Source organism: Trichosporon asahii, assembly GCF_000293215.1.
Source record: "Trichosporon asahii var. asahii CBS 2479 unplaced genomic scaffold scaffold00050, whole genome shotgun sequence".
Taxonomy (NCBI): domain Eukaryota; kingdom Fungi; phylum Basidiomycota; class Tremellomycetes; order Trichosporonales; family Trichosporonaceae; genus Trichosporon; species Trichosporon asahii.
This window is the reverse complement of record NW_014040874.1, coordinates 3,118,729-3,134,358: the sequence shown is the minus strand read 5'-3', so window position 1 is coordinate 3,134,358 and position 15,630 is coordinate 3,118,729. Positions and strand designations below refer to the sequence as shown.

Genomic DNA, 15,630 nt, shown 5'->3' with positions numbered 1-15,630 from the left:
TGTGACAGTTGCTTGGGGTGACTACCCCGTCGTCTTCAAACTTGCCAGATGTGCATTCAGCGTCCCAACGCACAAGCGACCCGGCATCCTTATACACGAACCTCCTGGTGCCGATCGCACACGGCGCATTGCAATCACAGGGGCTTTAGGCTCCAGCCAAGGCGTCGACGCCGATGACCCACCATACGGTGATGCGGCGATACCGCGAGCCGACATCGTCGGACACCGAAGAGAAGCACCCCTCATCTAAGCTTCACAATCATATGAATTCTCCGGCAGGTTTTGGGCGGCCCGGAAACTTTTCGTCAAATGAAGCGAACTACGCAACTCCTCCAACTGAGTGGATCTCGCGGTCGGTCTCGATCTTCAGCTGGCATGCGTCGACGGCGCTGCGGGCTGCGGAGTAGTTCTGGCCTCATTTTTGGGTGCCTGCACGTCACGAGGCACTCACCGCACTCCAGACCTGCTGTCAGTCTCCTCATTCTTCGATTTTTCAGAGTAGGAGGGAATGCAATGTCGTAACTGCGACTTTGTGGTGACATGCCAGACGTGTCTGATATCTGGCACACCCAACGCGCCTCCGAGACAGATGCCGTCACAGGTGCTCACAGTGAGCAGTTCAAGTCGAGCAGGCATGTCCGTAAGAAACGGAGGATCGGTCCGCCTTGCGTCCGCATCAGAGTCCGGTAACACGCCAAAATTAATCCAGGGCCTTGTCTATCCTCGACCGCGTTCATGGGAGGTATACGACGCGTTCTATCCATCTTTTCGGGGGTGCGTTATGCTCTCCAGGACAGTCCAGGATAGCGCAGTGACGATCAGGACGCGGCCGTTTCCTCCGACGCTCTTCCGTCCGGACCGTCCGGTCACCCGCTGCCTGGGCAGCGGCAGCGGCAAGGACGTGCCTGGCTCCCCTCGCCGCCGCTACTTGCCGAACCTCCCAGCGGCAGCGTTAGTGGAAACCCAAGCGTCGGCGTCGACACATGTGCTCGTTAGTGCGAGTGCATGCAAACTACAGCCAGCTCTGGCTGTAGGATACACGACGTCGAGCACGGCAGACGGCAGGTCTAAAACCCAGGGCCAGCTTCAGACACTCGGTCAGGTCCATGCAGCCGGGACATGAAACGCCAGGCGCGACTCTCGTAATGCGCTATCACGTTGGAAGCACGCTGCCAGAGGCGCGATCCGGTGGGATATGCATGCTGTGCAAGTGTCACGGAGCATGCTCTGATGTTTACGGCAGGTTGGCGGTTTTGGTGCGACACTGGCCAACTCTCCGGCCGTCCTGCTGCTACACTGCAGTATCTGCGAGACAGACGTCGTGCGGCAGGTAGCGTGGCGGGCACCGCATCTCTCGATCTTGAGGGGTGGCGGGCATTACTCGTTGGCCAGCAGATCCTCATGAAGTTGGCGTGGCTCACCTGAGTTCCTAATAGCGGGCAGCGGTCATGAAATCTGGGTGACTGGAGTACTCTGAGCTCGTCGTGCGGGCAGCTGATCCTGACGAGAGAGCGGGCAGCGTGGGCCGGTTTCTGGGAACAGGCCTCGTTGCCATAAGCAGCAACACTGTCGCCGATGTACCTAAGACACGCTGCGGGCACCGCCTGTGGCCGGTTTCTTCGACCATGCCGTTTGCCAGTCAGACGCGGACATGATGCAGATCTCTGCCATCATCGCCTCTGCGCAGTCATCGCGGTGGTGACTCGAAAGCACAGATCTACGGCCCGTGGCACCCCCAAATCCTGTCCATGCTGGCGCACCAGCCGATAACCACCCCGGCCGCTGTTGGCTACCAAAGCGAAGGTAAGGGAAAGCTACGGCCCGAGATTACAAGCGAGCATAGCCCAGCTCTCAACCCAAAGCGACCCGAAGCAAGCGCAAGCAAGCTCTCCGGGAGCACAGCTGTCGGCCCGACTACGTTTCGGGGTCCGATATGTGTACTGGTCGTACACCAAAGTGTGTACACCGCTCCGCCGGAATCGGGACGAGCGACCACAACGCGTGGACAAGGTTGCGGCAGCGGTCCGAGAGAGCGCGCGCTGCACGCCCTTGGTGGCCCCGCAGACTGAAGATCGAGCTCGCCAGCTAGCTGAACCAACTTCAACGGCTGCAATAACCTGCCGCTGCTGCCGCATCTGTCGGGAGCTTCGCTGCGGGGCTATGCCGCGGGAGGAGTGCGCCAGCACCCGGCAGCCCGTCAGCCCGTAGGCACGAGTGGCACGAGCGGACCTGGTCCGTCTTTCGGGCTTGCGATGCTCACCGTCGCGCCAACTCACCGGTACTCGCGTGCACGCTGCTCTCCCATGCGCTCATGAAGTTCGACGCTCCCGTGCACTGCCATGCGCGTATCGAGCTCAACGGGCCGGGTTCGGGAGATGATGTGATGTGTGTCCAATTGTGCGCACTCTTTCGGCATTGAGCAGCCCCGAAAAGCACACGATACGTACTCCCTCGCGCCGTACCGACACCTTCCAGCTTCCCGGGCGGCGTACGCACAGTACAGCAGCGGCGCGCCGGGCACTCTCGGGCCGTGGAACCTTTTCCCATCCCCTTCAGCGCCCGGGTCACCCGGCGTCGGCCTTGCAGCCAAGTCTGCACAAGCTGCACAATGCGCAGAATTGCGTCCTATTCACAACAAGCTTCATGCTTGCGCTCGTCCAGGATGTGCAGAACGCCACAGGATCGCCAGCGTGCTTGCTGAATGCATACCTGAGAGCCTATGATCGTCTGAATGGCGCCTGAGAGCGAGCCAGATCGAGAGCTCACCCAACCCAAAACCGAAATGTTGGGTGTCGGTTTTTCCATTCCCAGCAAACTCTAATCCATCCTCGGTCGGTGCGAGGGTTAACGCATGCAGCTGAAAAGATCAGATGACGCGCCGGACGCTCTCGCCTGCGCCTAATCCAAACCTGACTGCGCACAGTGCAAGCCAAATACGTCAATTACAATCCGCAACCCTCGTATTACCTCGCTTGTGACTGAATCTGCCAGCAATAGCTGTTGCAAGCCCCACCCCTGCTCGCATGGTCGTCATTAATCCGGCCGATATATGGGACCCTCGCATGCATGTTCGGTAACGAGCGGTTGCTTACAATCGAGGACATCGAGGGCCCGAAGCAGGCGCTGATGCGCGGAGTGGCGCTTCGTGGCTGACGCCATGATTAATCGGGGTAACTGCCTCGGCGACCTGTGTGATCTGCCAGGCGCCATGGGGGATTCTGGCTCGCGCGGCCCCGCCATTCAGTCCACTGAGACATCGAGCAGGTGCATTGAGCAGATGCACAATCTGTCCCAGCCGGCCGCGCCGGCCGTGAGACATGCGATCATGCGATCACGAGCGTGAGTCCTGTGACGTGGACAAGCTCGGCTTGCTCCACGGACTGCTCGATGTGAACGGCGTGAAATGTACCTGCGCTCCAGTTCCAGTTCCTAGCCTCTGGTGAGCTGGTATGTAGAGTGCCTGGCTCGGTGTCGAGGCAGCTGACAGCGCAATGATGCCCAGTGCTCCATTGGCCAGACACCCGCGATTCTCCGTCGACCTTTTGTGCTCCGCACGGCACGGGGTGCCGCGTGAAGGGTGACGGAGCGGTGGGCAGTTCGTTTGTGATCTTCAATGTACTGTCGACGCGTCTTTCAAGAGCTCTTCCAAAGAGCACAGTCGCAGAGGGACGTGAAATCTAAATGGGATGGCTAGGGTCGGACCGATTGGACCTGGCCCAGGGTCCGAGCCCGCAAGATGGGAACAGCCTGGTACGGCGGCATGCCCTGCATCCCTGGCTCGACCTGGCCCGTCTACCGTCAGCCCGCGAGCCGCAAGCTGCTCCGCGACTCCGCCTGCATCCCGTGCAGGTCCGTGTGCTATGCTGGCGCACACTAGAGCACGCTGGCGTTCGCAGGCACACGCACAATAGAGGTTTGCCATGCCGCACAGGAAACTTTACGCACGCAGGAGCGGACGGACGCGTCTGGCGCTCAAGCGCTCTGCCCCAAGTGCACGAGCGCGACAGCCGGCATTGTCTGCAGTTGGCTGGGGAAGGGGACCTGGGCTTTGACATGAGCAGGTCGTGAATTCCACCTGTAAGTACAGATATTGCAGATCTAGCGGGCTTGACTGCAGATACCGAGGAACGGCCGTACCGAGGCGGGACATGAATATACGACGCATGAATCTCTGACGTACCATCTACTCAATGAGCTGACCGCACCAGATCGAAACAGGCAATGCGAGCTGAGTGGCAAGCCCAGACGGGCCGACTGGAGTTAACTGGGCGCTGGCTGGACCGAAGGCGAAGGGATTCCTTCCATGATCCCGCTCTTGATAGCTGCATTCAATGACGAAACCGCCTAGTGCGATGGTGATACATGAGATACCGAAATCAGCAAGTGTCGTCTCAGCGTCTCAGGTTGCCGCGCGCGCGCCAGAAGGATGCTTGCCCGGCGAACACGGCATGAAAAAGGACATGGACGCGGGAGATGGGGTAAACATCTCCCCGCGTCGTCCCGTCGGTCGTTCCCCAGGTCAGGAGCTCCTCTGCTGGCGTGCGTGAGGCACGATCCGCTGCTCCCTTCCCGTACGCCAAAAGTCACTTTTTACGTACAGCTTGATTGAGGCTGTTGAAACAAAGTTTGCCTGCGTCTGGCTTGGCGCTTCTCTCACTGCATGCGTCAGGCCTCAGGCCTCCTGCAGTCCTGCCGACAAAGATAGCGACGATGCTCTTCTCAGGGCTACATCCAAGGGCTCGACGGGTCAAGTGGCCACACCAGGGACCGACAGGGACCGCGACAGGGACGTCGCCACTGACCAGGGCTCGACAACAACAAGCTCATGTCGGCTGGCGGCGCTGGCGTTGCAGGCGGTCGAAGAGGCGTCGCCGCGCGCTCCTCAGACCCTCCAGGCTTCGGCGCCAGCTAGGTTTCGGTCGTCTTCAGCGTAACGCGCACAGAAAAAAACTCATCATATGCCGTTAGATGGCATCCTAAAGGTTACATCTGACCAACGGTCAGTTACCAGCCCCAGCAAAGTTCTCTCGTACTTCTCGTCATCTTCACAACCGTTCTCTCACCTAGCCTCCTCCCAACTTTACAGCAGCGCTGCAACAACAAACACCTCGTCTCAGTGTCTGATTCGACCCAATCTTCCAACGCATTCATTACTTCCCTCCCTTCCGCCCCGCTTCTCGTCTTCGACTCCTTGATCTCCTTGCGTCTCCTGCGACTCGCAGTCCTAGATCATTTCAGTCTTACATATTCTTACCACATCATCCTCTCCCCACCTTCCACTCCACTGCCTTGGTTCCTCCCGGTTCCTCTCGACCTTCCCGAACCACCAGAGGCGATGCCAACCATGGCCGCTACCCCGTCAACTTCCACTGCTCCCCGCCTCGCGCGCGGTCTTCATCACTCAAACCCCTCCCTTCCCCATCTTAACGCTTCTTCATCACTCAGTCCGACATCTTCATCTACACACACTGTCATCGAGGACCGCCTTGCCCCTCTACCCCCTTCCGCCAACTTCAGCAAGTCTTCTCGACGAGTGAGCTCGAACAACTACAGTCCTCTCGCGCCTCCTCGCCAACGCAAGGCCTTCTCGATTCAAGCTCTGCCTCCCAACGCGTTCGGCTTCAAGCACCCATCTGGTACTGCAAGCTCGATCAACCTCGGGCAGTTCAACAATAGCGCCGTTGACCTATCGTCCTCGGCACCCTCGGAGCCTCTGCTGGCTGGACCGTCAAACCTCAAGCGTACGCCCGCACGCATGGCCCCTCCTCCCAGCTCCTACTCGCCGCCCACGCACAGCTACTCTTCAAGAATGATGCGCCAAAAGCTGCCCAGCATGAGCTCTTCCTCTTCATCGTCCGCCTCAGCATCGGATGACGAGGTCCCTCAGACGCCCAATGTCAACTTCCTCCCACCAGGAGCGGCCATGCCGTCTGCGCCACAGTGGCCGAAGCCCATGCCTACTGGCAAGTCGGGTGGTCTTGGAATTACTGTTCCCGTCGCGGGAGTCGACCTCGCCAGTGGGCGGAGCTCGCCAGCGTTCGACGAGTTCGAGGACGCCCGTGAATTCCCCGACCCTGAAATGGCCTCTACTTATGGCTCTGCTTATGCGACACCCAGGACATTCACCCCCCAACCGTCATCCCAGACCCAGGTGAATGAATTGCATCAGCAGCCCGCTATTTCGACCGCTCCCATCGCTCCCACGCCCAATGGACAGCAGATGGTGCCGTCACTATCGTCGTCGTCCTCGACGGATGACGCCGGATCTCTCGCCGGCGAGTCGATGCGCACGGTTTCCTCGAACGGGTCGATCCCGACAACACCGACGCGACTCGAGTTCATCAACTCTAACTTTGAGAGCCTCTCGAACCCGACGACGCTGGATGAGCTTCGCAACCTCCGCCAGGTTGCGAAGGAGCTCGAGGTCGAGGCTCAGCGGCTACGAAGGCAGCGCGGCGGAAAGCCTCCCTCCCCGAAGATTCTTCCGCGCAAGGCCGTCCCCGTCGTCAGCGTGACAGAGTACAACGAGCTGCAACAGCAGCAGGTGACCAAGCCGCCCGTCCCCGCCGCGCGCAAGGCGGCCCGCATGTCGCTCATGAACCCCGTCACCGTGCCAACGTTCTCGCTTCAGGTCGACCCGCTGGTTTCGGACGAGGAGGACAGCTCGCCGCTCTTCGCCCCCCCGGCATCGCGCAAGGCGTTCTACGGCCTCGAGCGCAGCGCCATGAGCGTGCTCGAGTTCTCGTCGCGCAAGTCGACCCCTTCGCCCGAAGAGAACGTCCCGACTTTCAAGCCGATGCAGACGATGCAGGCGGCCGCGCCGCTGCACGTCGAAGAGCGTCCTGCACTTGGGCTTGGCCTTCCCCCGTCGCCTCCCGAGAAGTCTGAGGCAGAGCAGGCCAAGGCCAAGGCGCTCGCCAGCGTCCCGCCCTCAGCGACGGCGAACACGACGTCGGGATTCCGCAAGTTCTCTAGGTTCCTCAACAAGAAGAAGTCCATGTCTATCTCTGCCGCCGCCGCCGAGGTTGAGGCGAGCGCGTAATTCACCATTCGAACATTTGAACACGAAACACATTCAAAGCAAACCAAAAGCAAACAGCCTTCTGCGAAAGCTCTCATCACATCCCGTGCTGCGTGCGGTGCCAGTTAACGAACCCCCTTTGTTGTTATATTACTACGCTCTTCAGATGCATGTCACTATCAGTTCACTACCAGTACTGCGCCCCTCGCCACTGAGTTAGAGCTGTCCACCCGTTCTCACCGCAATCGTCCACGTCGAGTCGTCTCATGTGCGTCGCGATATGACATCACTAGCGCATACAACGTCAACGTCTGGACAAGGTTCGACCGAACGTTGAGCGATAGCGACCGAGGGAGTGGCCACGACCGGAACTTGGGAATTGCGCCTGCCGTACATGTCTGAGACAGTCATCATGGCGTGTTCCTGGGCCTTACAGAACTCTGTTGACATCTCGGCATCTACGCTGAGAACAGTGCGATCCTCGCTTCGCCATAGCTTGTAGTACGCAGTGGATCACGGGGACACGCTAGCCCAGGTCGAGGACTGCATGCATTGCGTCCCCGATGGCCCCGGCAGAACAATCCCCAGCGGGTAGACATGAATGCATTCGAATTCGACTGGCGCTGTCGTGATGGGAAGCAGACCACTTCCCGCATTGAGAAGCGCGGGAGCCCGCTTACGACATGGTCTGGGTGCTCGAGCAACCACCCAAGCCAAGTGCGGCGTATTTGGCTCCGAGCCAGTTCCCAGCATCGACTGACTCGGCATACCTGCGACTTTCTGCAGATAAAGCCCAGATGCATACCTTGCCCACCGGAGTGTCTCAGGTCTTTGCGCGCAGGCATGCAGGAGTAAGACGCTAGTCATGTGTGGATCTGTGGAGCCTGGAAAGCCTGAAGTCTAGCGAGGAGGCCGCGAGTGGTAGCTTCGGCTTGGCTACTATCGGGACGCATCTCGATCGCGATCTGAGTGGAGGCGAGGGCCTGGCCGGACACTCGCGCCTGGGAAGTGGAGCGAGCGAGCTGTCAACATTGCGGGCATGCAGTAGGAACAACGAGCGATCGGTACCCAGCAGGACACAGCAAACACCGCGCGCAGTTGTGTGCAGGTCAGGTGTCCTTCTCCACGGGGCAACGCGTGGTGTGCATAGCGTGCCGGTGTGGGGTATCATGCCAGAATCACGAGAGATATGCCCAAAACAAAGTTAAGCTTCCACCCAAGCAACAGATACAGCAGCGGGCATGCCTTCCCCGGTCGTCAGAGTCGGTTGGAGTCGTCAGAGGCAGTGGTGCTGGAACCGGGCTACCGTCACTGTTTAAACAGTCTTCCGTCATACCGTCATGTCTTTCCTCGTCGCAGCAGCAGCAGCACAGGACATGGAGTAGTCAGTCATTTGCGTAGCTCGGAAACGCAAAACCTTGAAGTCGTTGGATACCAACTTCTCACCACCTTTTGCACGTGAACGTGAGTCTCATAGCCCAGCATCGGTGCTGACGCGATAAGTGGAGGGTAGATCAAACATACATGGGCCATGTCTCACTCGTGACTATGAGCCCAGGCTTCACGTCATCCGCTGTGCCACTCCACTTGCAACCCTCGTTGGAACGCTGGAGATGCTGAAACGCGACATCCGATACACGAAACGCACCTCGTCGCTTTGGCACCGCTGGGCCACCTTCTACAGACCTTGGGGAAGGTTCTCAGAAAGAACGCGTAAGGCGTTTCAGCACAATGGCTGGGTAGCGGAGATGCTTGACACCGATCTCTACTGACCGGTTGCTGGCGATGCAGACCCACCGAGCGAGGCTCAAGCTTCGCCTACGCAAGCATCATGCTTGTCGACCGATCGCAGAGAACACCGACCGCTGACATAAAGAGGGACCGGACGTGACGGTTCAAAACCGTGGAGCCATGAAGCACATCGCGTCATGTTTATGCTTCTCAGCGACTCCCCATCTGCACCACCGACCGCGACGTTCCTTCCGGCACCTCCTTTTCGCACTTGGCGTACACATGACCCACCTCTAATGGGGATAAAGACAATGCTAAAGTGCGGCCAGACTCGCCTGGCGCCAACTCTGGCAGTGGTGGGGATGTGGAAGCGCAAGACATGCGGTCGGCGGGCAACGAAAGCATAGAGAGGAGCTGTGTTTGTGTTGAAACGCGAAACTCACATCCGTACCCCCGACGTCGCGAGGCGAACCTCGAGCTTCGAAGTGCCTTTCAACGGGGGTGCTCGTTATTGTGAGGATTGGCGTAGCTGTAGTGCTGGTCAAGGTGCTCCATGATTGAGCGTGGGAGAGGGGCCCAGGGCGTAAACCGGAGCTGAGCTCGAGGCACTCCAGCCACAATCTACTATTTGAAGGGTTCTGAAGACGCTGATGCATCAAAAGCCGGTGACACGGTCTCTGTACGGCAAATTGGAGTGACTCGGTGTCGATATCATGGGGAGAGCGCGGATATCAGGTTACAAACCGTCCTCACATCTGCTCAGAATGAGAGTATCCTGCAGACTGAAGAAAGAGGAAACTTGCTGCAATGGGAGACCAACGTAAGGTGTAACGGTGGCCAGTCGACCATCATGGGCAGCGATGGCTAGCAAACCATCATGGATTTCCGCGTCATGGTCGGGGAGGAGAGGTACTTGCATCTTGTCGTACACTGGTGGAAGCTCGCTGCCATGAGCTCCATCGAGATCGAGGTGCGAGGGGCAGGTCTCGAGAGCGGACCGCGACGGTCAGTCTGATCTAGGGGCATCATGAGGAGCATGGACCTCCCGCTAGCCCAGACACGGGGCTCCTCCGCTTCCGAACTCGACAGCATGCAAACGAACTGGATCCCGTCCTGCATCGCAAGCCATCGCACGCGGATCACTAGTCAGCCACCAAGAACGCCGAGCACCGGCCTTCAATCGGGTATCAGGTCAGGAACCCGAGATGCTGGCGGAAGCAATGACGTTGACGCCTCCAACTTACGCCGTCCTCTCCGTAAAGTGGAGCTGGTGTGCATCGCGAGCATCTCTCTCACTCTCACAGCGCGCAAAGCGGCAGGCGGATGTTGCGGCAGCGGATAAACACACCCGCTAGGCCGTCGGCCCGACCATGCCATCGGATAAACTAAGCGGAGCTGACTGATCACAGACATCGCAGGCGCTTGTCCCGAGGACACAGACCGCAGCAACTCTCCGAGCCGGCTTCTGCACATCGCGAGTCAAGACTCTTCACGAGCCTCCGCCTTGCCCGGTAGGATGTTGGAAGCAGAGTGCAGAGTAGAGAAGCCCCGAGACGGACACCTGGACCACTGCCAAGAGATGCGATACGCTGGGGCCGACGTTGCTAGTCTTTCGCACTTCTGACCCTGCTGATCAAGATTACAGCGACGAGTGCAATTTGGCGCTCCCATATGGCGTCTAGACCTAGATTAGCGCGTGCTCGCAGTCTAGTTCTGAGAAGATACTAAAGATAGCCGCAGCTGATCAATCCGCTAACAAACGCCCCCTTGCCCAACCGCCGTCTCCGCCGCTTTCACTCCGGGATGTGGTCAGATAGCGAGGAGGCCCCGGCGCCGGCCGAGGATATACCGGCCGACCGGCCTGCCAGGTCATGGCTTGTCTGCCAGTGGCCACGGCCTCTGCTCTAGCCCTCTAGCCCAGATGGCGAACATTTGCAACATGGGTAGGAGAATCCACAAAACAGCAGGAGCGAGCTGAGGCCTTTCGGATGGGATGCTCGGCGCGACTCGCACAGAGTCGCCTTGCGCTCGCGATGTCGGAATGCCTCTCCGCTGGCAGCTAGCACTTTCCACTGCATGCTCCGCTGCGAAGCACATCGCTATCGCTGTGTGCTAGGCATGTTCCGGTTCTGCAGGGATGTCAGTACTTAAGGCGTCCAGGAGTCGGGCGCTCTTTCCTGAACACACCTCGACATTACTCATCGCCGCCCAGCCAGGGATGCTCGACAACCTGAGGGTCAAGAGTCTTTTGTACTGCCCCTCCCAGCTCACTATACTCATCAAACTCACCAATCGGTACTTCTGATGAACGCCCTGAGGTCATAACATTCGATCACCTGTGAACTGACCTTCTTCGCCCCCCAGTTCAGTCCCGCTGTCGTAAGTGTTTGGCTGGAGGAGTTCGACTCCAAGTCTACGACGAGCTCAGAGGTATCCATGCTGGTCGATCTAGCTCCGCGATGCCAGAGCTGCATCAGATGTCTGCCGTCGCGTGTTCTGACACTCTGAACGGGACGCCCGATGCATGGCGTGCTTTGGGCATGGTGTGATAGGCAACACGAGGTAACCTGAGAGCAGCGCCGCGAACGCCGCTGGCGCCAGCGTGAGCGGCGTGAGAGGCTTGAGATGCCTCCGACCCAGTCTTGGCAGCGGTGTCCGCCGATACTCGCTCGGCAGCGCGGTAACATGTGTCCCACATGGTGCTTGGCCTTGTTTCCACTCCGGCTGCTCTCCGGCCTGTCCATCGAGGACAATGAACTGGTCTTATCTCCCCATGCTCTCAACGCCCCACGCCGTCTCCGGAGCCGTAGTGCCGGAGCCGTAGTGCGGAGAACGCCCGGATAACGACAACCGCCCCAGTTTCATTGTCTCCCGTCCGAGGAAGGGCGAGGTCGACGCCATGGCCGACGGAGCGCTGCATTGCCGAGCCTTCAGATTGCAGTGCGGCGCACTGATCTCGTCCTGCGCGAGATCGCAAGATCGCTGCATGGCGCACAGCGTGCTTCGCACGCGCCTGGGCCTTGCGGGGGGCGGCGCCCCCACCCAGGCCTTGTAAACCGACAGTCCGGTACGCTTGGGCCCAGTATAGAGTGGGGGAGTGTGGCGCTTTGGACTTTTCATGTCTGACTTTGATTTCGGGCTCGAGCTTGAGATCGGGCATGGGACCAGGCTCGAGCTGGGCTCTCCGCACAGACCGTCCACTCCCTACTTCCTCATGATGTTCATGTTCGGCACTGCCGAGCTCGCACCCGGACGCCCACAAGGCTCTTGCCACCGTGAACCTACGAAAGGCTCAGACATTTTGGACTTGCAGCCCAAGAGAGCAGCGTGTGTGGTATTTTTCTGAGAAAGTGCATCGTTTTCTACCTTCGAGACGGGACTATGAGTTTGGGGACTAGATTAATTTGACTTGAACTACTGACTTTCGTGGACATTCTCCAAACATGATTATGCGATAGAAATGGGGACTTGACTGATTCGTTGCTTTCTGATTCGTTGACTTTTGAGTTCGTGTGCGATTGCAATGATGTAAAAGGGGTCGAGCTGGTTGCTTAGATGGTGTAGACGAACCAGTCGACGTGGTCTCCGCGGTCCTGGAGCTCGAGCTTCTCCTCAGGAGTGTAGTCACGGCCACGCGCAGCGTTGCGGGCAGCACGCTGGCGGTTGGCGTACGAGCAGTAAACCCACATGACAGTGGCGGAGATGATGACAGCTCCCTGGTAAGCGAGACAGACGGCGTGACCCTTGATGAAGCGGGGGCCGTCCTCCTTGGGGTAGATGAAAGAGGAAACGATACCACCAAGGTTACCGACGGAGACGATGATAGCGGTGGCGACCGACTTCTTGAGAGAGCCGCCGCAGTTGTTGGCACCCCAGGCCATGATGAGGGGAACAAGGGGGTAAGCGCCCATGGCAGCGAGGAAGAGGCCGAAGTAAGAAGAGCCGTGGGACGCGTCGGCGAGAAGAAGAATGTAGCCGACGGCGCCGATGCAGGAGCAGCCGATGATGACGACACCACGCTTCTGGATCTTGTCAGAGAGGTAACCTGTGCCGAGCGTGACGAAGGCGGCGGCGACGTAAGGGGGAACGGACATGAGCTGGGCCATGGCAGCAGTGTAACCGAGGTTCTGGGTAAGGGTAGGGGCGAAGAGCGAGAAGGTGTAAACGGGGCAGAGGGAGCCGTGGAACATGATAGCCTGGCACCAGACCTTCCAGTCGGTGAAGGCGTCCCAGATGAACTTGGACTTGAACTCGTGCGAGCAACCGTCGTTGTCGAGGTGGAGGCGCTCGACAATCACCACACGCTCAGCGTCGGTGAGGAACTTGGCAGTGCCGGGGTAGTCGTACATGGTGAAGAAGGAAGCGAGAGCCACGACGACGGTGAGGATACCCTCGAGGATGAAGATCCAGCGCCAGCCCTCGTAGCCCTGGATGCCGTCCATGAGATTGATGAGACGGGCCAGGAGACCACCGAAGGCACCGGCGATGGTGGCGGCGGAGAAGAAGAGCGAGATACGCCAGGAGATCTCATACTTGCGGTACCACTGGGTCAGGAAGAAGGAGACACCAGGGAAGAGACCGGCCTCGGTAGCACCCAGGAAGACACGGGTGGCCATGAGACCGGCAAAGTTCTTAACGAAACCCATTCCAATCATGACAATACCCCAGGCAACCATAATGATCGGAAGCCACATGGAGGGGCGCCAGGCCTTCATGACCATGTTGGAGGGAACTGATTGTCGTCAGCTAGCTGTGCCATCATGAGGGTCCAAGGGCGGGCTACTCACCTTCGAACAGGACGTAGAAGGCGAAGAAAATAGCGAGACAGGCTCCATACTGAGTCGAGTTAATGTGAAGATGCTTCTCAAGGCCGAAGATCTTCGCATTTCCGATGTTGGAACGGTCGAGGAAAGACAGAAGGTAAAGGAGGGCAAGCCAAGGGACAAGGTGGAAGTCGCTGCAAGGTTAGCAAGGGGGAAAAGAGCTCATGTGCCACTCACATCTTGCGGATCAGTTTCTTAACGTCGACCTGCTGAGCCTCAAGCTCAGTCACGTCGGTAACGCCCTTGGAGTGCTCGATGGCGGTCTCCTCGATGTACTTCTCCTCGTACTTTTCGGGAGTCGAAGACATTGCTAAAGAATGTGGTCCGTTGTATACGGGTGTCGGGTAGTCGTAAAGTGGTAGTCGTGTGAGAAAGGGTCAGGTGAGCGGGTTGGGTTGTCGGTAATCCGCGGACGCGCGCTGAAGTATCGAGCGTGGGACTGGTTTTGACATCGATGTTGCAGCTTGACTCTTTATACTCGATGATCGGTGAGCGGTATCGATCACATCAAGGAGTGTGTGCCCCACGACGTGAACGAGCGCTTCGGCTGGGGTAGACGCTTGAGCAAGGACGTTCTGAGTTATGCCGCTCGTTCCCCCGCTCTTGCCCCGCTCACCGCCACCTCCTCACGCCACGAGCTTGGGTGCAAGGAACTGTGGGAGCGACGACTCTGTTCTTGGTTCCCCGGAGAGCCCTCGGGGGCCACCTGGGGCACCATCGCGAGACTTGTGATGTGATCGCCCCTGGACGAGGGCAGCGTCCGGTCAGCAACTCTGCTCCTACCCATTGCCTCTCCCTTCAGGGCTACCCTCGAACGCAGACCCCCAAGACCGGGCGCCCTGCACGATCTTTTTTCTTCTCTCGCACGACCTCGGCATCACTTTCACCTGTGCGATAAAACAAATCACTGGCGGAGAGGGACCCGCGCGAACGAGCAGGCGGCTTCAGGAGACGCCACACCAAGGTCAGTGCGGGGCCTCAAGCGTTCCCTAAGTGGGGGCCGATGACCGAGGGGTGGGGCGTGGAAGGAGAAGAAGACATCGTGTTCCAGATTGGCGAATCCCTCGTGCCGATACTGGCCGGTTCGATCCGGCACATGCATCAGGACGTGTCCAGCACCTGTACCGTACTCAGGAGCCAGTGTTTGAGCCCAAACTTGAAACGCTGGCTACTGTCCTCGAATCACAGCCCGGAGAGCCTGATCTTCATGCAGCCAGCAGGCCTAGTAGGCGTTTTCCTGTCAGGGGCTCGGGCCATTCTTGGAGGACTCATTTCATTCCGCACGGCAACGGAAATCTCAGAAAATGACGATAATTCGAAGTCTTCTACCAATCTGTTGCACTGCACCTCCACCACGGCGGTGACTGGACGCAAGCAGCCATGTCAATGCGAATGAACAGACCAGCAATGTCACTTCGGAAGACAGTTCAACTCGGCGTCAGTACCCAGGTGCTACCCTCACTCTGTTCTAGCCTTGCCGGACGGGCCGATCGCGATCCCTGGCAAGCTTCTGCGGAGCGTCGCCTCCGCGAAGCCGCACAGACACGGTGTCTCCGCAGCTGACGAATGTGTCCCCCGTTGTCGCCCCACAGTCTTCTTTCAGCTCCTCGATGGCTGACTCCAGCGATGCTCGCGATCGAGAGTGGGGGGAAAGGGGGAGCGAACAACCATCGTCCAACCAGCGCCGCTGTTTCGTAGCGCACTGACCACAGGGTGCCCATCGGTAACGAGGAAACCGAGGAATGCGGCGCAGTGCAGCGGCAAAGCGGCAAGAGGAGCTCATCTACAAATCATCAGCGTGCGACTCATCAGTACCTCAATAATGACTCAGGCCGTCTCTGGCCATCACATCTCGTGGCGACTGCATGACTCCTTGTCGTGGCGTTGGGCCACACAGACCTGGAATCTGATCAGCTTGGCAACGCTGACCCGTGGCAGTGTCCCGTCACAGGTGCAACAACCATGCACGAGCGTTCATCTATGCAGTGACCGTTGACTCTTCATACTCGAATCTCTCAATGAAGCAGTACTCTACCCCTGTTACATTACGAATGT

The 15,630-nt window shown here is 58.7% G+C and overlaps 3 protein-coding genes across 3 annotated transcripts; 1 reads left to right on the top strand and 2 right to left on the bottom strand.

Moving 5' to 3' along the window:
* Positions 1 to 4,352: 4,352 nt before the first annotated feature.
* A1Q1_02380 (uncharacterized protein) lies at positions 4,353 to 7,042 on the top strand (the record flags this gene model as incomplete). Its single annotated transcript, XM_014325325.1, has 3 exons — positions 4,353 to 4,543; positions 4,601 to 4,912; positions 5,005 to 7,042. 3 exons carry the CDS (start codon positions 4,353 to 4,355, stop codon positions 7,040 to 7,042), a joined length of 2,541 nt encoding a protein of 846 aa, XP_014180800.1.
* Positions 7,043 to 10,851: 3,809 nt separating this feature from the next.
* A1Q1_02379 (uncharacterized protein) lies at positions 10,852 to 11,450 on the bottom strand (the record flags this gene model as incomplete). Its single annotated transcript, XM_014325324.1, has 4 exons — positions 10,852 to 10,881; positions 10,940 to 10,982; positions 11,042 to 11,200; positions 11,254 to 11,450. 4 exons carry the CDS (start codon positions 11,448 to 11,450, stop codon positions 10,852 to 10,854), a joined length of 429 nt encoding a protein of 142 aa, XP_014180799.1.
* Positions 11,451 to 11,531: 81 nt separating this feature from the next.
* Positions 11,532 to 13,883, bottom strand: A1Q1_02378 (uncharacterized protein; the record flags this gene model as incomplete). The annotated part of the gene is made up of 4 exons (XM_014325323.1): positions 11,532 to 12,033; positions 12,323 to 13,484; positions 13,540 to 13,709; positions 13,753 to 13,883. 4 exons carry the CDS (start codon positions 13,881 to 13,883, stop codon positions 11,532 to 11,534), a joined length of 1,965 nt encoding a protein of 654 aa, XP_014180798.1.
* Positions 13,884 to 15,630: the final 1,747 nt, after the last annotated feature.